Source organism: Stenella coeruleoalba, assembly GCF_951394435.1.
Source record: "Stenella coeruleoalba genome assembly, chromosome: 20".
Taxonomy (NCBI): domain Eukaryota; kingdom Metazoa; phylum Chordata; class Mammalia; order Artiodactyla; family Delphinidae; genus Stenella; species Stenella coeruleoalba.
Window position 1 is genome coordinate 2046311 of NC_137166.1, and position 22681 is coordinate 2068991.

Below are 22681 nucleotides of genomic sequence, written 5' to 3' on the forward strand. Positions count from 1 at the left end.
AGTTTTGCATACAGGCTACATTCTTCTTGGTAAAACTCATGTCCTCCTGTTTCTTGTGTTTTATTTTATTTTTATTTTTTTTGCGGTACACGGGCCTCTAACTGTTGTGGCCTCTCCCGTTGCGGAGCACAGGCTCCAGACGCGCAGGCTCAGCGGCCATGGCTCACGGGCCCAGCCGCTCCGCGGCATGTGGGATCTTCCCGGACCGGGGCACGAACCCGCGTCCCCTGCATCGGCAGGCGGACTCTCAACCACTGCGCCACCAGGGAAGCCCCTAGACTGCATTTCTGTGTCCTCCCCCCACCAAACCATACGTTGAAATCCTAACCCCCAAAGTGATGGAGTTAGGAGGTACAGGCTTTGGGAGGTGATTAGGTCATGAGGGTGGAGCCCTCATGATGGGATCAGTGCCTTTATGAAAGAGACCCCACAGAGCTCCTTTGTCCCTCCCCTCAGGTAAGGACACAGAGAAGGTGGCAGTCTGCAACCCAGAAGGCCCTCACCAAACACCGAATCTGCCAGGGCCTTGATCTGGGACTTCTCAGCCTCCAGAACTGTGAGAAATGAATGTTGTTGTTTAAAACCCCCCAACCCCTGCCCCGTCCATGGTATTCCGTTACAGCAGCCCAAATGAACTAAGACACAGAGTCAGGCTCAGCAAAGACTGCCAGGTGGATTCATCAAAAGTGGACCTGAGCTTTTCAGTCTTTATGGCTTGAGCACTGTAGGAACTAGTAAATGCTTCTCAGTGAATGAATGAATCAAACTAAGGAAAAGGGATCTTTAGAAAGTGTGCAAATGAAAGGGTGCGTATTTTTCTGCTCGTCTTTCCTAGCACCTTACAACGAAAGCTGCTCATTAGACGGTGCTCCAAAAATGTCTTCTGGGGCTTCCCTGGTGGCGCAGTGCTTGAGAGTCCGCCTGCCGATGCAGGGGACACGGGTTCGTGCCCCGGTCCGCGAAGATCCCACATGCCGCGGAGCGGCTGGGCCCGTGAGCCATGGCCGCTGAGCCTGCGCGTCCGGAGCCTGTGCTCCGCAGCGGGAGAGGCCACAACAGTGAGAGGCCTGCGTACAGCAAAAAAAAAAAAAAAAAAAGTCTTCTGGCCATGAATGCCTCGCAGCATTAGGACATTATCTCTATTATGCACCATATTCAACCATCCACCTTACTCATGTAACACACTGTCAGTCTCTATAAGCAACGACAGAGCTGATAACAAAACAAAACCGACCAGGGAATTATAATGGCAATGCTTCAAAGAGCTTTAAAATTCCCCTTTAACTGTCTACATCCAGTTCTAAGCTCTTGCAACAACATGGATGTGTGAAATGATGACAGTGGATGAAATCACGAAACACTACTACAGTGGCACAGTTGATTCACTCCACAAGTATTTATGGAGTGACCACTGTATGTTGGTACCACTTTAGTTACTGGACATTCAACAGTGACCGGCACAGACACACAGCCCTTCCTGCGTGACTCTTACACGCCACACCAGCGCTGTCCAACAGGACTTTGTGTGACGACAGAAATGTTCTGTCTCCGCACTGTCCAGGGTGGTGGTCACGAGTCACAGTGGCACTTGAGCGCTTGCAATGTGGCTTAGTGTGACGGAAGCGCCGAGTCTCTAAATTTCATTTCATTGTAATTAATTTAAATTCAAATTCAAATAGCCACATACAGATTGGGCAGGGTTGGTGTAGATGACTAATCCGTTGATGCCCGTTTAAAGAGAACAGAAGCAAAACAGTCTTTCGTTCGCTGCTACAGACAAAATCGTTCCTTTGCTGCCTCTGGTGTGCCCTTTTTTTTTTTTTGCCACACTGCGTGGCATGCGGGATCTTAGTTCTCTGACCAGGGGTCGAACCCATGCCCCCTGCAGTGGAAGCACGAAGTCTTAACCACTGGACCGCCAGGGATGTCTCTGGTGTGCACTTATAACCCCTGCACACCCACAGGAACTGAGCACACACAACCCAAGGCAGAAATAAACCTCAGGTTTTATTTCCATGAGTCCTAATAAAGGACCCCACCCCAAAGCTGCCTCCCCTAGCTGGGAAATGCTCTCTTGGTTCACCAGGAGACATCTAGAAGGCACTCAACTTTTTCAGAAAAGACTGATAGGATTGGGGTGAAAAACAAACACCCCCAGTAGTGGTGTTTCATGGAGCACGGAACCCACACACTGAAAGAGCGGGAGCAGGAAGATTTCTGGTGGCCGAGTGTGGAGGGGTCAGGGCAAGGTGGTCACTGGCCGGTACTGGCAGGAAGAGATGCCCGGAGGAATTAGAGCAAGGCGGGCTCCCTGGTAGCCCAGGCAGTTTGCGGGGGGCGCTCTCCAAGGTGCTGAAGGGACAGCTCCTCTCCGGAATGATGGGAGAGCCGGTCCCTTCCTCCAGTCCACAGGGCCTGTTTGGCGGGGCCAGGACCCCTTGCAGTGCCACCTTCATTGACCACGTGACCTTTCACAAGTCAGGAAACTACAAATTGGGGAGTGGCTAATCCAAGAAGGGATGGACCACGGCAGAAAATTCAAGCAAACATCATCCTCTCTTCCAGGGCTCACAAATCTAATCTCTTGCTGACATTTAAGGACTAAGGAATGTTTTATACAGAATTATCAGCTCATGGTTGATAGCTAGCCGGTCTTTCGAGCTGTGGAGGTCTGGCAGAAGACGAGGAAGAAACAGTCTTGAAGAGAAAGGGCAGACGTTCCTGGCCCACCCCCTACTGCCACCATCACCATTTTCCCCCAGGGGCGTCCTCTCTCCACGGCATCCTCAGGGAAGATGGGCGCACGGCCCCCTTTCCCCGGGTTTGCTGCGCGAACTGTTAGCGTCAGCGAGGGCTACTCACTAGCCAGCCGGCGGAGGGCTATTTTCGGAGGATGCTGATACTTAGTTCCTCACCAGCCCAGTTAGGCTTCCTAATATAAGGCTCGTTACATCGCCCCGGGGCTGTGCTGGATGGGGGGAGCTTTCAGCTACACTCCTTTCTCAGCTATTTCTGGCTACAAAGAACTAGTTACTTGCTTTCCCCTCTCCTTTCACCTCATGGAGACTTTTCCCTCCCCAAAGGGGCTGAAAGGCTCTCTGAGGAGATGCTTTTATCTCCAACTGCCTTTTGTTTCTGAAATGAGTTCCTATTGGCGTAATACCCGTGTCCATGGACCTGCTTCCTCCTAAATTGAGCACTTGGATTAAAAAAAAAAACAAAACAGTTTACTTTTCACATATTCCTGGCCAAGCACCCAAAACACAACCAGTGGTCACTGACTTTGGATGAGGGTTTTTTCCCCTTCAAGGGGGCATTAACTGCCTAAACGTGTATTTAAAGTGGAAGCAAAGCCGCGAGTCATCTGTATCTGAGCCCTGCTCCGCGGCTGGCACCCTCCCTTTACAGGGAGAGCTGCTCCTCAGGAGCTGGAGCTGGGAGGGATCTGGAGCACCTGGCAATCGAACAAAGCTGGAGGACGCACATGGCTGTGTTTTGGAAGACAGGGTGGAACCCATCTCTGGGTGACAGGTGTACTGTGTGTGCGCGCAGGCACCGGGGAATCTGAATTTTGACTGTGGGCGTGTGTGATTCGTGTGTGGGCTGAGGGATCTGGGCCGGTGAACGGAATCTGTAACTGAGGGGGAGCGGCCGGGTGTGTGCAATGACTCATATCTTTCGGGCTGTGGGAGGGTTTTATTTGTGGGGGGGGTAACTTTTGGTCCGTGGGATCCTGTGTGCATGGCACCCAGCAGGAAATATTTACCTGTACAGCAAAGCAGGGGTCCAGCGGGCAGACAAGAGGGCCTGGGTGTGGTGTCTGCCCGTGTGCATCTGCCTCCAACTCCTCTGCTGCACCCAGAGGAGAACGGGTGCGGAGGAAGAGGAAGGAACAAGGAGGGAGTTTTGCACGAGGGAGTTTAGAGACAGGTGTTCCACACAGGAGCACGGGATCTGGAACCGCTGCCCCGAGCGTGAATCCGGGTGCCGCCCAGCGTTCACCAGCCAACTCATCTGGCTCCTCTGGGACTCAGCTTCCCAATGTGGGAAATGGGAGGACGGAGAAAACCAAGCCCGGAGAGGTACAGGGATCGAGTGCTGTCATTATACATACGCCAGCCCCATGCTCGGCACACAGCAAGTGCTGAACGTTGCCTTTTATTATCATTTTCATTACCATCGTCATGTCTGGCTGTTGGTTCTAATAACGATCACTGTAAGTGACATTCATCACATATGAACTGTAATAATAAAACAGGGTTAAATAATAACGAGTGCTTACTCTATTCCTGGCATTGACGTGTACACCGCCTCAATTAATCTCCACCTACTTCACAGTTATTATCAGCCCTTTGTACAGCTTCAGAAACAGAAGCGCAGAGAAGTTAAGTAACTTCCCCAAGGTCACAGAGCAGAGCAAAGGCACCCCTGGGATTCAAGCCCAACGGATGCCAACCCCACAGCATGTGCTCTTGCCACCCTGGGCCCTCAGGCCTCACCGTCAATGCGGGGTCACCTGACAGACAGTGAAGGCCGCTCAGCTCACTTTAGTGAGCAATGCATGCCTTGCGCCCGGGGGAGGAGGAACCTGGAGGAGGGGGAGTTGGCAGAAGTGTCCCCAGCTGAAATGGATTCCATACCAATTCCAGCTAAATGCAGACTACATTTGCCGTCGGTGCATTATTCATGAAAATCACCACTTCCCCAAGTCAGCACTGGGAGCTGGGCTGAAGTTCGGGAGCTCTGCTGATGCGGGCCCAACATTCCCACTCCTTGTGCAAAGGAAGAGTAGGACTGGAGTCAGGACCGTGAACTCATGAAGGCTCTACCTGCCCTCTCCGAAACATGGCCACCCCCGCCCACCAGCTGACTTGGGAGCAGGCGAGGAGGCCCACCGTTCCGTTCTGGCAGACTACGACACCCCATGTCGGCTCTGCTCACCCCACGCGCTGCTTGAGGGCAAACATTCTCAACAGTCCCCTCCTTCCTCATGAGGAGCGGGGACCACGTTCCAGAAAAGTGGCCCCAGATGTCTGGGCCTGATTATTCCAGGCCAGGAAGGTCAATTCGACTTTCCATCATGCCCTGTTGCCAACCACAAGGCAGCAGTCGGCCGGGCGCCCTGCATCTGTGTGCCTGCCTCGGCTGGCATACAGGTGGTGTGATGTGAGGAAAGAGGGCCCCACCCTGGACAGATCAGGGGTTCAAACCCTCGACTCTGCCACCAAAGGCTGGGGGTTCTATCCTGTCTCGGGGGCTCCGGGGCCTCCCTGGCTCTGTCTGTGATGGATATGACCCTTGCCCCTCCAACGTGTGAGACTCAAGCAACACAGTGCAGACGGAAGTGCTTTAGGGAGTGGACACGGCGTAGCCGGTTGAATGGCGGGTAGAGACCCAAGGATGTCCACCCAACGAAGGCAGCACTCCTCACAACGACGCATCTGCTCCTACGCTCACGCCCAGCCCCAGAATCAGACCCTCCCCTCCCAGCCTTCACAGCGAAATTACCACCCTTCCCTCTGAAATGGAAGTTCCGCGAGGATACGGCTTTCCGCCTGCTGTTTTCCCAGAGCCCCGACCACCTGCTCAGAGTAGGCACTCAGTAGATGTCTGTGGAACGGAGCATAGAATTCTGTTGGCCACTGAAGATTTCTGGGGAAGGTGGGCCGACTGGGGTGCTGGACCTCTCTCTCAGACACTCTGCTGAGCTCCAGAGGGACCGGGGCTCCTCTCCTCCCAGGCTCCAGTCTCTAGGCACAGGCACAGCTGGGAGCACCTCTGGAGGGACGGATCTGCCTAGCGGCCAGACCAGAGCCCCTGGGTGACAACGGTCCCCGGGTTCCCAAAGAGCCCAGCTGGGAGCGCCAAGCTGCTCGGCCGCCCACCTCAGCCACCCACATCTGCGCCTGGGCCTTGCCGTGCCTGCGAGTGCGTGCGCGCGCACACACACACACACACGCACACGCACACACACACACACACACACGCACACACACACGCGGCCTAGAACCCAGGGAGGACCGTCTGCTCAGCCTGCCCCAGCGCCCCAGGGTCAGGGAAGCTCTCCAACCCACTCCAGGAAAACAACAACAGCACAGAAGAGGCCGCCCGGGACGGGGCGCCACGGCTTTGACAGGCAAGAGCGTTATATAAGTAACTGCCCCCCACGCCTCCTCCCCTCGGGCGAATAACGAACCCTGCCTCTCGGCTGTATAAGCCAAAGTAATAATTACTCTCCAGCCCTCCGTCACTTGTGGATGTGGCCGGGGAGCAGGTGTTTAACTCGGAGGCAGCGAGCAGGAGACCACACGTACGCTCGTGATCTCTGTGCCGAAGCACGCAAGTCCCCCCTGGGCCCCACTGCTTTCCCAGGCGTGCCTGAAAAATTCCTGGGGAGCCATGGAGCCACTTCTGGGGAGGAGCTCCTACGTGGGGGAGGGAGCCTCTAGAGAGCAGGCTCGTTTGGGGTCTGGCTTGCAGAAACAGTGAATTCTCCACGCCTCTCAGACGCCCCGAGGAGTGGACACCGGACCGTCTGGGACGGGGGGAGGGGGGGACAGCCGCAAAGCTGGCCAGGGCTCCCCGCACAGAAACCATCCTACAGCCGCGGCGGCGGGTGGGCAGGCGGGCAGAGCTCTGGCTTCCAGCCGGGAATGTGGTGGCATCTTAGGATGAAGGCACAGAGCGCCCCTAAACTAACGGTGAAAATGATTCAGCCACTGAAAGCCGAGCTGCCTGGGCTCGCGCTAAACAGATGGGCCTCCCTCCCTCCTCCCCTCAGCAGCCTGCTCCGGCAGTGCTAGCCCGCGTCCAACCACCTAGAAGTTTATTGCCTTGTTGTGATGGTTTGGGTTTGCAGCCCCCGCCTCTAGCTCTCCCAGCCACTCTCTTTCCATTGGCTTGGGTTGATCAGGACTCAGGGAGGCCCGTCGGCACCGCAGGAAAACAAGCAGCAGAGCTGGGGCCTGACTCCTAGAGGCCGACACCCAGGGAGCTTTGCCAACAAGGGGAGGGGGCCCTCTCCCAGCCCCCCTGCGCCCTTGCTGGGTCCCGGAGGAGGCCGCGGGCCCAGTCTGGCCTTTCCGGCCTCCTCTTGGACGATGCACTGACACTGCTCAGCTCCGCGGCTCCCGGGCCTGGCACTGCTCCTGGAAAGCCCCCAACACCCTTCAGCTAGCACAGGGGCACTGTCCCCCGCCAGGCAGTGGGGCAACCTGTAGCCAAGGCCGCTGTGGCCTCCAGGGAGCCCCAGGAAATGCCCCAGGTGCCCACGGCCCTCTGGAGGGAAAAGCTGGACTTCCCCAGAGATAAACAGAAGAGGCAAGAGAAGAAGGTCCCTCCTCCGCCAGCCCCCGCGCGCCCAGCGCACCTACCTCCATCGGAGTAGGTCTCGGTGCCGTAGCCGTCCTGCAGCCCGTTGCTCCAGGTCCCTTCGTACTTGGCCCCGTTGCCCGTGCACTCCCGCACCCCGTAGCGCCCCTTAAATCCGTGCGTCCACTCGCCCTTGTACACCCACTTCCCCTTGCTCTCCAGGCCGATGCCGTGGCGCTTGCCCTGCGCCCAAGTGCCCTGGTACGTGTTGCCGCTGGGCCAGGTGTAGACGCCCAGTACCTCGAAGCCGTGGCTCCACGAGCCGGTGTATTCGCCTTGGCCCTTGGGGCCGGTGCAGACGCCATGGCCGTGCGCCTTGCCGTCCTCCCAGCCTCCACAGTAGGACCCTCCATCGTCAAAATTAAACCTACCCCCACTGGACATGCATGTAACTCGGTTTGCAAATCCCGCAAACGGTGAAAAAAAAAAAAAAGGCGATCAACAAACCGGAGTCTTGGTTGGCTGGCTGGCTGGTTTTGTTTTGCTTTTTTTTTTTTTTTTTTTAAAGGAAGAATGGAGAAAGCAAAAAACACAGCGAGCAGGTCCCGGTCGGCGGGCGGCCGCGGCGCCGGCTTCGGTGGAATTTAAGTCAATTGGGGGCGATTATTCATTTTCGAGCTGCGCCGCGGAGCCTGACCAGCGTCTCGCGCTCCCGCTGGAGACAGGACCGGAGGGGAGGAGGGCGGGGGAGGGGAGGGGAGGGGAGGGGGAGGGAGGGGGCAGGAGCAGGAGCGTCTGGTGCAAACGGCTCCACCTCAGCTGCAAGTGCCCCTCGGAGGCGAGCCCGCCGGGCTGGCCGCGCAGGCCGGGCGAGGACAGCGGAGCTCAGGCCTGGGGCGCAGTCCCCCACCTGCGGCTGCCGCGCTGCGGGCGCCCGAGGGCGGCGGCGTGGCCCGCGGGCGGCGGCGGCACGGGCGGCGGCGCGGGCGGCTGCACCATATTGGGGGCCGCGGGCCGGGCCGGGCGGCGGCGGCAGCAGCAATGCGGCTGGTCGGGCGGCGGCGGCGGCGGCGGCGGCGGCGGGCGGCGGGCGGCGGGCGGCGGGCGGCGGGCGGCAGCGGCGGCGTGCGCTCCGGGGCCGGCTCGCGCGCTCGGGCCGGCGCGGCGCGCGCCCGTAGCCCGCGCCCCGCCCGCGCGCGCGCCCCCGCACCCCGCCGCCCGCGCGCCCCCGCCCGGCCCCCCGCCCCCAGCGCGCCGGCTGCCTGGAGAGGGGAGCTGCTCCTCCTGGTCTAGGGCGCGTGGCGCAGGCGGAGGCCCCAGGCGCCCCGCCCGCCCGCCTTCCCCTCTTGCTCGGGCCAGCCTGGAAATAGGGGTCCAGCCGGGGCGCCCCAGCCCCCCCTTTCCCGGGACTTGGATTTAAAGGGACAGGAACTGCGTAACGGGAAGGCGCCCAGCACCCAGGGCGCTCTCTGCCCCCTCCCGGGAGCTGCGAGGTGAAGCCCTGCACAGCACGCCCAGGGTGGGCCGGGGGCGCCCCGCATGTTTCGGCTCCCCCACCCCGAGCCTCGCCCCTCGCGCCCGGTTCCCGCCTGCGACGCCTGGCCCTGACTTGACTGAAGAGGCTTTTGGCGGACCACAGGTGGTTTTCTCTACGACAAATGATCCGTCCTTTTTCCTTACAGGCAGTTCGGGTCCACATTTGGGGGAAGGGTGATGCTCGCCTTAGAAAACTGGTGTTTGGAGATTAGCCCCGCCCCATAAATTAAGAGAAAGTCCGGCTACACGCACATACCTTGGAGTAAAGACACCCAAATTCCGTCCCTCCCCCGCGCCCTGGCCAACAGGTAGCCCCCCATCCCGGGAGCGGTTGTGCTTTGGGGGAGCAAGTGGGATCGCCACTCGGGCGTTATTAGGTCTCTCTCCACACATACTCCCATCCCCCACCCCCAAGAGATGGTGTCTGATTGCTGGATCCGAGTATCCTGGGACCAATTTGAAATGCATTTCCTGGCCCATAAATCCGCAGGCAGGAGCCCGAGTTCCCAGCTCTCCCGGAACGTGTTGGGCAAACGGCAGCACCCGAGTGCTGCGGGGGGAGACTGCACAGGGTCGGGGCTCGTTGTAGTGCAGGGGTGACTCGGGCCGAGCAGAGTCAGGAATTGCAAGACAGGCCTTGGAGCTGAGATTTAGGACGCCAAAAGAGCTACACTTTGAAGTCACCACTAGCCAGGGGCCCTGCTCACACCGCCTGCCAGCACTGTTCCCACCTTTGGCCAAACGGGCTCTCGCTGGAAAACTAGCCCCTCCTCCTTCTCCCAGAGTTCACGCTCAACTTCTTGTCTTGACCTGAGCACCAAAGCCCCCTCCCTAAAGGGCCACCAGCCTGCAGGGCAGTCCTCTCTTTACCAGCCCCCTGCAGAGGGACAATTAGGGAGTTTTCAGTTTTGCTTTGTGACTTTGCAGTTACAGTGATTCAATGCACCTTCTAGGTGGCGCCTCCCTGTACTCTCCGGAAGGTTTTGCTAAACTCCTAGGGGTGGAATTCTTGGGGAGAGCACATCTTGGACTTAATGGACGTTGCCAAATGGCTCTCCGGAACACCTGGAGCAATTTCCTTCTCACCCTGCAGTGCACTGCACTTCTGGTTCTCCACTTTCTGGCTAAAACTCGGTGTTATCAGACTTAGGTCTGCATTTTTTTTTCTCTCTAAATGGATATAAAATAGTATCTCACGGCTGTTCGGTGTAAATGAAAAATAAGATATCATGAATGTGTAAGGGAAAGGGCTGCAGACTTTCCTCAAGATTCAGATTCAAATCCTGCCTCCATGGCCCAGCAGCTGTGTGGCTTTGGGCAATTCCCATCAGGTCGCTGTGAGAACTCAGCTCAGCTGAGCGCCCAGTGCCCGGTAGGTGCTCAAGAAGTGGGAAGTGGTGTTATTAGAAGCCCAGCCCCCAGCAAAGGTCACGGCTTTCTACATGGGATGCCCAGCCTTCAGCCTGCTTCCCTCGACACTGCTGACATAAAATTGCCGTTTCTCTTGGACAGTCTGCACTTTCTTTCATTTTATTTCCAAGCTCTCTTTTGCTGATTCAGCAGCCCTTCCTCACACAAGCAGTGGATTGCAACTGAGATCTCGCTGGGAAATGGTGATTGGTTCCGAGCAATTACTGGTCAGCACCTTCTACCTCTGGCTAATGCATACCCTTCCCCCAGGCAATTCCAAACACGCCCCCCCCCCCCATGACCCTGCCTCCTCTCAGATTAGCTCCAACAGTGACAGACTCTCTTCCCTGTAATGCAGATAGTAGAGGCATTCATTTTGTGCAATTTGGAAATCATTCTCCCATAAAGTAGGGCTGGCGGTATTGATTTCATTTTGGAGGAAACTGTCCAAGGCTATAAACACAGTACCACCCAGCAATCTCAAAACACAAGCCAGGGAGAAGGAACAAAAAGCCAGACCACCATGAGGAATTTCACGGTTCTGTGCACCAGGCTCTGGGGTGAACAGCTCACGTTAGTGACTCCACGGGCAACTCCTCAGGTGACCTGGGCTTCCACAATGACCAGGTTAAAGCCCGCTCCGGGAAGTGCCCGGCCAAAGGGAAGATATTGATTAAGCAGGATTCCAGCCCAAGCTGTCTGCTTTGCCAGCCTCCAGGGTGTGCACTGCCATTTCCTATGCCCACTCCCTCTTCCTGGGACCGGGAAGTTTTCCGGTTTCAGCTCCAGAAAGGCTTCCTGTTTTCCCTATATAAAGAATGCCTCCCTCTCACCTCCACAGAAGCCCATGTGTTTCCTTCAGAGACCTGAGCTGCAATCTATAGTTTCCCCTTTGTCTCCTTGAAGGTGCCTATGTTTACCCTACACAGTGAGACATCTGCATCGGGAGCTCCCTTTCTTCATGCTCTCTTATAACGTGATACTGACGCTCTATCTGCTGGGAGGTGGGCCGGCTGGTGAGTATAGCAGAAGTGGCACAATGTGATTTCGAAGGTTAGGGTGTAAACGGTGACACAGCTTCTGCCTCAGGCTCTTGAGATCTGGGAGCATGGGCCCATCTCACCATGCTGTCAGGAAGCCCAAGCAGCCCGTGAAGAGGCTCATCAGGAGAGAAATGGGCCCTCCAGCCCTCAGCCCCAGCTGGACTCCCCGCCAGCAGCCAGCCCCAGTTGACAGCTCTGTAAGCACACCATTTTGAAAGTCAGTCCACCAGCTCCTGTCCGGCCACACCAGCAAATGCCACGTGGATCAGAGACCCCATCCATGGGGCCTTCCCCCCCATGCCTTGTCATAATTCCAATTTCTCTTTTTCCCTTTTGAGGTGTAACTGACACACAACATTATACTAGTTTCAGATGTACAACAATGATTTGATATTTGTATATATTGCAAAATGATCACCACAATAAGTCTAATTAACATCCATCACCATACAGAGTTACAGAATCATTTTTTTCTTGTGATGAGAACATTTAAGATTTACTCTCTTAGGGCTTCCCTGGTGGCGCAGTGGTTAAGAATCCACCTGCCAATGCAGGGGACATGGGTTCGAGCCCTGGTCCGGGAAGATCCCACGTGCCACGGAGCAGCTAAGCCCATGCACCACAACTGCTGAGCCTGCGCTCTAGAGCCTGCGAGCCATAACTACTGAACCCACATGCCACAACTACTGAAGCCTGCGCGCCTAGAGCCCGTGCTCCACAACAAGAGAAACCACCACAAGGAGAAGCCCCCGCTCGCCGCAACTAGAGAAAGCCCGTGCGCAGCAACGAAGACCCAATGCAGCTAAAAATAAAATAAATTTATTAAAAAGAAAAAATGATCTGCTCTCTTAGCAGCTTTCAAATCTGCAACACAGTACTATTAACTAAAGTCACCATGCTGTGCATTACATCCTGGGACTTATTTACTTTATAAGTGGAAGTTTGTACTTTTTGACCCCTTCACCCATTTTGCCTACCCCCCTCCCCTGCAACCTCCAGTCCAACCTGTTCTCTGTATCTGTGGGCTTTTGGGTTTTTTTGTTTTAGATTCCACAAGTAAGTGAGATGAAATTATATTTGTCTTTTTCTGACTTATTTCACTTAGCATAATGCCCTCAAGGTCCATCTAGGTTGTTGCAAATGGCAGGGTTTCCTTCATTTTTATGGCTGAGTGATATTCCATTATTTCTATATCTACCTCATTTTCTTTATTCATTCGTCCAGCAACGGACACTTAGGTTGTTTCCATCATAATTTCAATTTCTGAACAAAATAGATGATTATTGCTTTGTGAGGTCAGGCAGAGGTCACGCCAACTACAGCTCAGGGGCCACTGCCTGCTTTTATAAACAAAGTCTGGTTGGAACACACCATGCCCATTTATTACACGTGGCTACAGCTGCTTTTACACTCAGTGGTGGAGGTGAATAATTTGGACAGAAACCACGTGGCCATAAAGCCTAAAATATTTACCAGCTTGCCCTTTACGGAGAAAGTTTGCCAAGCCCTGTGTATTAGTCTGTTGAGGCTTCCATTACAGAGTAACAGAGACTGAGCGGCTTACACAACGAAAATTTATCTTCTGGAGGCTGGAAGTCCTAGATCATGGTGCCAGCATGGTCAGGTTCTAGAGAGGGCCCCTTCCTGACTTGCAGATGGCTGCCTTCTCATGGGTCCTCCCATGGCAGAGAGAGAGAGAGAGCAAGAGAGAGAGCAAGAAGGAGAAAGAGAGAGAGCTCTCTGGTGTCTTTTCTTATAAGGACACTAATCCTAAGGGATCAGAGCCCCACCCTTATGACCTCATTTAACTTTACTTCATTAGAGGCCCTGTCTACAAACACAGTCACACTGGGGGGTAGGGCTTCAATATATGAACTGGGGGGGGGGGAACAAGTGTTCAGTCCATAACAGCCTGTTTTATGCCACTAAATTTGGGGGATATTTGTTACACAGCAGTAGCAACCAGAATGGACTGCATGCTTCATGCAGATGTAGCCACATCTGTGTCACTCACTCTCATGCCCCCCAAGCTGGAACACAGTCAGTGTACAGTACACTTTTGTTGCATGAATATGCTGACCTAAGAGTTAGTGTTAAGTAGGGTGATGAGAGGGACAAATACCCTATCAGGCATTGGGGAACCTGGATTCTGGTCTCAGTTCTGACACTAACTTGTGTGACACTGGGCAAGTCTCCCAGAGCTTCCGGAGGCCGAGTGGCTTTACCTATAAAGTGGGGAGCAAGATGGTTTCCCTGGTCCCTCGGCTCTCAGGCTGCAGGACTTCCCCTAGCAGTCCCCGCCTACTCTTCCTACACTTCAGTGTGACCCTGCCCTGCCGTGCCATGGATTACTTATCAGGACTGTGGCCGTAGTAAGCAATGAGCAAACCTCTTCAGAAGGGCTTATCTTTTTAGGGTCACCCAGGCCAGCTTCCAAGCCTTGATCTCTCCACCCCAAAACTGGCCCCACTACACAAACTCATGCAAACGTGGGAATTCCGCCTGGCTACAGCTCCAGGAGCAGCTGTTAAGACAGGCATCCGTGATCTCATCTGCGCAGTCCCCTTTGCTGCCGGGGTGTGAAAACCAGCTCAGCTGTTTCTTCGCTGGGAGCCCATTATGGGATGGCTCTGTGCCTCGCTCTCTTCATCTGTAAAATGACACCAACACCTGTTCCTATTTTGTAGGGTTGGGGCAAAGAGCAAAGGACTCAACCCAGGTAAGTAAGGTGTTTGTACGGTCCCCACCGCCTCATTGGTCCTCAATAACTCATAACTGTTATTAGTATTATTCCTGCCCCTTTCCAGGGATAATTTTCCCAAGAATGAGGATGATCTTGTTACAGGAGCTGCCTCTGCCCGGAGCGGGTGGAGAGGTGCAGGAGGCCCCCGGGTCCTCCCCCTCCCATTCTCTCCTTCTCCCAAACCACCATCATTCATCTTCCAGTTGTAACTCTCTGCCTGTCCCTGCTCAGGGCCCAGAGAAGAGAAGATAATTGCTTGGAGGTGCCCATGAGGGTCTACACCTCGAGACTGTCCTGGGCTCTTCCTTCTCCCCAAACCAGAGGCAGGGAAAGACGTCAGCCCTGGATGGGAGCACAGTGAGGAGAAGACAGGCTTCCTGGATGTCCTTGGCCCATTTCTGTTGCCAGGACCCTGAGCACCTGATTTCATCTAATTCCTGGCAGGACCCTTTGGGGTCCAGACTGTGACCATCACTTCCTCCTTAAAGATGGGGAAACTGAGGCTCAAGCAGGTAAAGTGAGTGACCCGAGGCCACATATGGCTAGCAAGTGTCAGCTCCAGAAAGGCAAGGAGGGGACTTCCCTGGTGGCCCAGTGGTAAAGAATCTGCCTTCCAATTCAGGGGACCCGCGTTCGATCCCTGGTCAGGGAACTAAGATCCCACATGCCGCGGGGCAACTAAGCCTGCGCGCCACAACTACTGACCCCGTGTGCCTTGACTAGAGAGCCGTGTGCCGCGAACTACAGAGCCCACGTGCCCTGGAGCCCGCGAGCCACAACTAGAGAGAGAAAACCCGCACACCACAACTAGAGAGAAGCCCGCATGCTGCAACGAAGATCCCGTGTGCTGCAACTAAGACCCAACACAGCCAAAAATAATTTTAAAATTAATTAATTAAATATTTTTTAAAAAACGAAAGGCAAGGAGAACTCTTTGGGGCATCTCACTCCTGGTCTGCTCTGGGATGCCGGCACCCAGGCTTCAGGGCAAGCATCCCATCCCCAGGGGTTGATCTGTGTGGAGATGATAACAAAGGAATCCTTTGTTTTTGATTAATTGCTGACCAGCTCCAGGGTCAAAAGTCTGCTCAGGAGAAAAGTTGAGAACTTAAGCTGAGCTTTGAAATGCTACCCTAAGACACCCTGCTGGGTGCTTCTTCTCTCCACCCTGTGGCTGCAAGGCCCACATCTTAGTCCCAGGAAATGCTGGTCCCCAGGTCACAGATAAGGCACTGAGGCAGAGAGCAGATAAGCAATTTGCCTAAGATAGGCAAGTAAATCCCGTAGGAGCTGGTTCTCCAAGCTTGACACTCCAAGTTCAAGTGTTTCCAGACTCATTCAAACTGTCCTCTCTGCCAGGAGGGTCAGGAACCCTCATCCTTGGCCATCCCTCATTAGGACAGCCAGTGGGCGCTTGCTGCAAGCTGGGCTCAGTGCCCTGAAACCCCCAAGCCACATCAGCCCCCAGATGCTGTCACTTTACGGATGAGGAAAGTCTCGGGCACATGAGCTAACCTGCCCGTGAGGGGCAGAGTCTAGATTCGGAGCAAGCACGCGGGCACCCCCCCTCCCTGCTGCCCGGCAACATCCCCGCCATCCTTCTCCCGCTGCCTGCTGGGATCACGCCGTCAGGAGCTGGCAGCAATAGCGGCAGCAATAGTACCCTGATGCGAGGTGGCCGCTCTGCTCTGCCCGGTACCCACCCCTCACGGGAACGAGATACACGCACCACGTGGCTCAAGATACAGGACGTTTCCCTGAGCACCTCCCACCCATCGCCCCTCCACCCACTGCAGGGAACAGCTATTCTGAACTGTATCACCCCAAATTCGTTTTGCCTTACCTTGGGACTTCATGTTAATGGAATCACACGTGTGTGTGTGGCTTCTTTCACTCAACGTTATGTCTCAGATTCATCTGTTTTGTTACGTGCAACTGCACTTTGTTCTTTTCAGTGCTGTTCCTGTTCCATTGCATGAATGTACTACAATTTATTTCTCTGCTCTCCTGTTGGTACACAGGTCTGTTGTTTCCAGTTTGGCGTTATTCTGAATAAAGCTGGTATGAGCCCGCCTATGTGTCTTCTGGGGGGCACTCATTTCTCTTGGGTATACACCTAGGCATGAACTTACTGGGACTAGAGGAGAAGTATACAGTTGACCCTTGAACAACGAGGGGAGTAGGGGCACCCACCCTCCGTGCGGTCAAAAATTCACATATAACTTATCATCCGCCCTCTGTATCCGCAGGTTCTCTGCATCCACGTTTCTGCATCCACGGATTCAACCTACCACAAATCGTTTAGTGCTGTAGTATTTACTGTCGAAAAATATCCATTTATTTTTAAGGGGACCCACACAGTTCAAACCTGTGTTGTTCAAGTGTCAAATGCATTTAATTTTAGTCTTTAGTTTCCCAAAGTGGTTGAATCAGTTAGCATGCCCCCAGCAGAAGGTGAGAGTCCCAGGAGCTCCACAGCATCACCGACACTTGGTAATGTCAGTCTTTTTAATTTTAGCCATTCTAGTGAATGTGTAGTGGTATCTCATTATGATTTTAATGTGCATTTCTCAGATAAACACTTTGTAAATTAATTGGGCTTATTTTTTCCTTGTATTCACTATTTAATTTTTGATGTTTATATCTATTATTATTTATTGTTTATATCTAGTTTTACAGTTTCCTTCTGAGAATATCATATGCTACTGATTTTCTGTTTAGATCGCGAATGTAAAGTTTTCTTTGAAAATAAATCTATCCATGTTTTTAAAAAGGGGGCCAGGGGAAGATCTATTTAAAGAAAAATATTATGCAAACCACAGGCCATCAGGGATAAGAATGTGCAATTTAGTGGAACAGAGGAGGATCTCTCTGATCTTAAAGATGGAGGCAAAATCAGGCTCTGGACAGAAACCAGAACCCAAGTCCCTCTCTTTTCCTGAGCTCCACTGTCTCTCCTGCTGTTTGCTCTGCGTTTCCACTCCCCACAGACCCGCTTTCTCTGCTGCGGGGTGCTCTTCCCATCACCTCTCAGTCCAACACCCTGGCAGTCAATAACCTTGACTCTCTGGATCCTGACTCCCTGGAGAGATGCAGCTTAGGTCAGCTAGAGTCAGGTGTCCATCCCTGACCCAATCAGCTGTGGTCAGGGAGTGGGGTCCTGCCTTGTGACAGCAAGAAGAAGACATGATTGGCATTTCTAGTGCAAGTTAGAGGAAGCAGATTCTGAGGCAAAAACTGGGATGTGTGTTCATGAAAAAAATGCTCAACATCGCTAATTATTAGAGAAATGCAAATCAAAATACCAATCAAAATCATCTCACTCCCGTCAGAATGGCCATCATCAAAAAGCCTAAATATATGAGAATTCCCTGGCAGTCCAGTGGTTAGGACAGTGGTGGCCCAGGTTCAATCACTAGTTGGGCAACTAAGATCCCACAAGTGGTGCAGCCAAAAAAAAAAGTCTACAAATAATAAATGCTGGAGAGGGTGTGGAGAAAAGGCAACCCTCCTACACTGTTGGCAGGAATGTAAATTGGTGCAGCCACTATGGAGAACAGTAAGGAGGTTCCTTAAAAAACTAAAAGCAGAGTTGGCATATAATCCCATACTCCCACCCCTGGGCGTATATCCAGAGAGAACTATAATTCAAAAAGATACATCTACGCCAATGTCCACTGCAGCACTATCTACAATAGCCAAGACATTGAAGCAACCTAAGTGTCCATCGACAGATGAATGGATAAAGAAGATGTGGTACATATATACAGTGGAATACTACTCAGCCATAAAAAATAAATAATGCCATTTGCAGCAACATGGATGGACCTTGAGATTATCATACTAAGTGAAGTCAGAGAAAGACAAATATTGTATGATACCACTTATATGTGGAACCAAAAAAAAAAAAGAGATACAAATGAACTTATTTACAAAACAGAACCAGACCTACAGACATAGAAAACAAGCTTTATGGGGACTTCCCTGGTGGTCCAGTGGTTAAGACTCTGCGCTCCCAATGCAGGAGGCCCAGGTTCGACCCCTGGTCAGGGAACTAGATCCCACACGCCACAAGTGAAAGATCCTGTGTGCCAAAACTAAAGATCCCACATGCGGCCACGAAGATCCCACATGCTGCAACTAAGACCTGGCACAGCTAAATAAATAAATATTTTTTTAAAAAGAAAACAAGCTTATGGTTGCCAAAGTGGATGGGGCGGAGAGGGATAAGTGAGGAGGTTGGGATTAACACACACGTACTACTATATATAAAATAGAGAACCAACAAGGACCTACTGCATAGCACAGGGAACTCTACATAATATTCTGTAATAACCTAGAAGGGAAAAGAATCTGAAAAAGAATAGATATTTATAATCTCAATCACTTTGCTGTACACCTAAAACTAACATGACATTGTAAATGAACCATACATAAATAAAATTAAAAAAAAAATTGGGATGTGTGTTCTGTCAATGGGACAGATGATTTGAAACTGAGAATGAAAGAGCTTTGAAAAATGGCAGGTATAATTTTACTTCCTTATTTACCAAGATCTAGACCTACTTATGACTCCAGGGGGCGCTGTCACCAGGTCATTCAATTTCTAGATGAAGACAATTATGAAGAAGAGAGTGCCAGAGGAATAAAGAAGGAAGAGAAGGATAAGAAAGAAGTGATTTGGATGGATTAGCAAGAAGGAAAAAGAGAGGCTTTGGTGGTGTAGGTGATGATAGTGGTGATGCTGTGCTGATGGTGTTGGTGATGGTGATGATGGTGATGGTGAGGAAGATGATGGTGATGTTGGTGATGATGGTGGTGATGCTGATGGTGATGATGATGGTGATGATGAGGAAGATGATGGTGATGATGATGGTGATGGTGGTGATGGTGATGTTGGTGATGATGGTGATGGTGGTGATGATGATGGTGATGGTGAGGAAGATGATGGTGATGTTGGTGATGATGGTGGTAATGCTGATGGTGTTGGTGATGATGATGGTGATGATGAGCAAGATGATGGTGATGTTGGTGATGATGATGGTGATGGTGGTGATGGTGATGTTGGTGATGATGGTGATGTTGGTGGTGATGATGATGGTGATGGTGATGATGGTGATGTTGGTGGTGATGATGATGGTGATGGTGATGTTGGTGATGATGATGGTGATGGTGATGTTGGTGATGATGATGGTGATGGTGGTGATGGTGATGTTGGTGATGATGGTGATGTTGGTGATGATGGTGGTGATGGTGATGTTGGTGATGATGGTGATGTTGGTGGTGACGATGGTGATGTTGGTGATGATGATGGTGATGGTGGTGATGGTGATGTTGGTGATTATGATGGTGATGGTGGTGATGGTGATGTTGGTGATGATGGTGATGTTGGTGGTGATGATGATGGTGATGTTGGTGATGATGGTGATGGTGATGGTGATATTGGTGATGATGATGGTGATGTTGGTGATTATGATGGTGATGGTGGTGATGGTGAAGTTGGTGATGGTGGTGATGGTGGTGATGATGATGGTGATGGTGGTGATGATGATGATGATGGTGATGGTGATGTAGGTGATGATGGTGATGTTGGTGGTGATGATGATGATGGTGATGGTGATGTTGGTGATGATGATGGTGATGGTGATGTTGGTGATGGTGATGATGGTGATGGTGATCATGATTAATTATTACATCTGTGTGCCTGGCTCTGTGCCAAGCACTTGACATTTGCCATCACATTTAATCCTACAACAACTTTATGAGGCTGGTACTATCATTAACCCCATTTTACAGATGAGGAAACCTGAGGCTCGGACAGGTCAAGTCACTTGTGCAAGGTGAAAATGAACCCAATCAGCCAACAGCAAAGAATGCGCTTGCAACTACCACACTTTTCTGTCTCAAGTGTGTAAACGTCCCCTCACCGGGGAACACAAGCTATTATCTGTGGTCAAGCCACATATTCAGACATTTTAATGAATGGTTATATAGCGTTGTACATGAATAACCACCCAGGCCAAGGAGTTGAACGTTATCGTCACCCCAAACCCCACAGTGTATCCCTCCCCAATCATAACCTCTCCTCTCCTAAACAGAGCCGTTAATCTGAATTTATAAATATCATTTTTCCTTTATAGTTTGCCACCTGTGTATATGTATCCCTAAACCCTGTAGTTTAGTTTCGTCTGTTTGGAACTTTATGTGACTAGAATTATACTACATGCATTTTTTTTGCCCAGCATTCCGCTGAGGGTCCTTCATGTGGTTGTATGTCTCTGGGATTCATTCATTCTCTTAACTGTATAATATTCCATTGTATGAATACATCAAATGTTACTCAGCTGTTCTACTGTAACTAGACATTCAGGCTGGTTGTTTCCAGTTTAGGGCTATTAAAAACAATGACTCTTGCTTTCTGATCTATGTGTTCTGGAATGTGTGCACTCATCTCTGTCCCAGGAGCACTTGCTCAGTCACAGGACCCACCATCAGCATCCGTCTCCAGGGATCCCAGGCTAGGCAGGTGCCTCTTCTCCGAGCCTTGTCAGCACCTGTGCTCCTCTGGCTTTAGCACATGCCACTCTGCCATGTAGTTAGCTTTTAATTCATGGTCTCACCCACTCACATGGCAAGGGGAGCCCTGCAAGGTGGGATCCCATCCGATTCCTCTCGTCCCCCTCTGCGCCCGGCACGGTGTCTGGCACACATCAGGAATGCGATTGTTGCATTTTGAGTCAATGATGAATGAACAAACCAAGGAATGAATGAACGGTGGGTGTTCCCTAAACATCTGTTGAACCGAAGCGTGTCACATAAGGGAACGGTGGAGCCCGGAGGTGCTGTTAGCTGGGGCTGCTTTCGATCTGTGTTTGACCTTGCTTGACACTGATGTCACGGCGGTGGCACTGGGGACACAGTCCATGGGCAGAGGGGTGGGAGGATTAGGACGCCTCACTCACGCTTTCTGCTCAGCAGGTGGGATGTCGGAGACAGAGACACATCCAGGGAAACCCTTCCCAGCCGGATTGCTTTTCTCTGTTCCCTCCTTCTCTGCCTCCCAGGGCTAATGAGTGTGATTAGACCTCATTAGAACAAGGCAGCCAGTGGCTTTCTCCTGCCTTTCATCTACTGTGTATCCGGAGGGGTGAGCTGGATGACTGTGCGGGTGTGTGCGTGTGCCTGTGCATGTGCATGTGCATGTGCGTGTGCATGTGTGTGTGCGTGTGCATGTGCGCACGTGTGTGTTGGGGGTCTGGCCTGAAGATGCTTGTGAATTTGCTGGCTCATCAAAGAGGAAGATGAAAGTCGTGGAGTCTGGGTGAGGGCTGTGGGCAGGGGCTGAGCTGCCATAGGTGGTGGGTGTATCAAGGATCAAAGCCAGTGTAGACCGGCTCAGAGGCCGGGGGAGGGGAAGTCACGGTAGTGGATGGGAGCCCCGACCAGCGCAGACCAGCTTCCTTAGGTGTGCGGGCCAGGCCAGGTGAGTTCAAGCCGGTCCTATCAACGATGGGTCTTGTCAGTGCCCGCTGGCCTTGGGATTACACCCAGCCCTCTTAACACGGTTTAGAAGGCCTCCCTGACCAGCGCCGGGCTCTGCCTCCCACCTCCTCCCTTCCTACTCCCTTCCCTGCTCCTAGGTCCCCTGCTGGTTCTGCCTTCACCTGTTCTGTTTGCCCTCCTGCTGCATCCTGTCCCATCTCTGCTTAGTAACGCTTTCCAGGAAGTCTGCCTGACCCCCTACCGCTTCCAAGGCCAGGACGGGTGGCCCTGCCTGTGCTGCCGTAGCTCCTTGGACCCTTCAAATCGTGGCAGTTGGTGTACCGTGGGGTCCAGGCTTGCTCCCCATCTGTATTCTCTGCCAGATGATTACAAGCAGGGACCATGTTTGCTGGGTTCCCATTCTAACCCAACTCAGTGTCCATCCACAGTAGATGTTCAACAAGTACGTGTTGGGGGTGATGAAATGAAGAAGGTGGGCAAGTATTTGCCGAGGACCATGGGGTGACTCAGGGCTACCTGGGCCTGGGGACAGCTCCTCCCCTCGTCCAGCTCTGCCCCACACCTCGCCTTCCACATGGACGCAGCCCCCCTTTCCTCCTCTTGAGCAGATGTGTCCTGTGCCAACTTGAGCCTGCAGTGGACACAGGGTTGCTAAGAACCCACTCCCCTTTGCTCAGGCAAAAGCACTCAGATTCTCCCCAATTCTCAGCCTACGTGTTGGGCGTCTTCACTCAGGTGCAGAGGACCTGATTCAGTCCCTGAATGAGGCGGTACCTGAGGGCAGATGGATGTCTGAACTTACCCACTTACTGATACAGAAGCAAACAGATCTCTTTTTGTGTACACCACTCTGAGCTGGGCTTTCTGGCACTGGCAAAAAGACCTTTTTAAACACTCCCATTTACCACTGCAACAAAAAGAATAAAATATCTAGGAATAAACCTACCTAAGGAGACAAAAGATCTGTATGCAGAACATTATAAGACACTGATGAAAGAAATCAAAGATGACACAAACAGATGGAGAGATATACCATGTTCTTGGATTGGAAGAATCAACATTGTGAAAATGACTCTACTACCCAAAGCAATCTACAGATTCAATGCAATCCCTCTCAAACTACCACTGGCATTTT

At 52.5% G+C, this 22681-nt stretch overlaps 1 protein-coding gene across 6 annotated transcripts in view; it reads right to left on the bottom strand.

Annotated features, from left to right (window-relative positions):
• JPH3 (junctophilin 3) overlaps positions 1–22681 on the bottom strand; it is a 170118-nt gene that overhangs the window by 74343 nt on the left and 73094 nt on the right. For 2 of the 6 annotated variants that reach the window (XR_013825194.1, XM_079906564.1), the window contains exon 1: positions 7374–8041. The exons of the other annotated variants lie outside the window; for them this stretch is intronic. Coding sequence is in view for 1 of the 2 variants with exons in the window: in XM_079906564.1 (XP_079762690.1) it covers positions 7374–7755 (382 nt within the window). In the remaining variant the exon portion in view is untranslated. Of the gene's footprint in view, positions 1–7373; positions 8042–22681 lie in introns of those variants that run through there. 6 annotated transcript variants of the gene reach the window in all.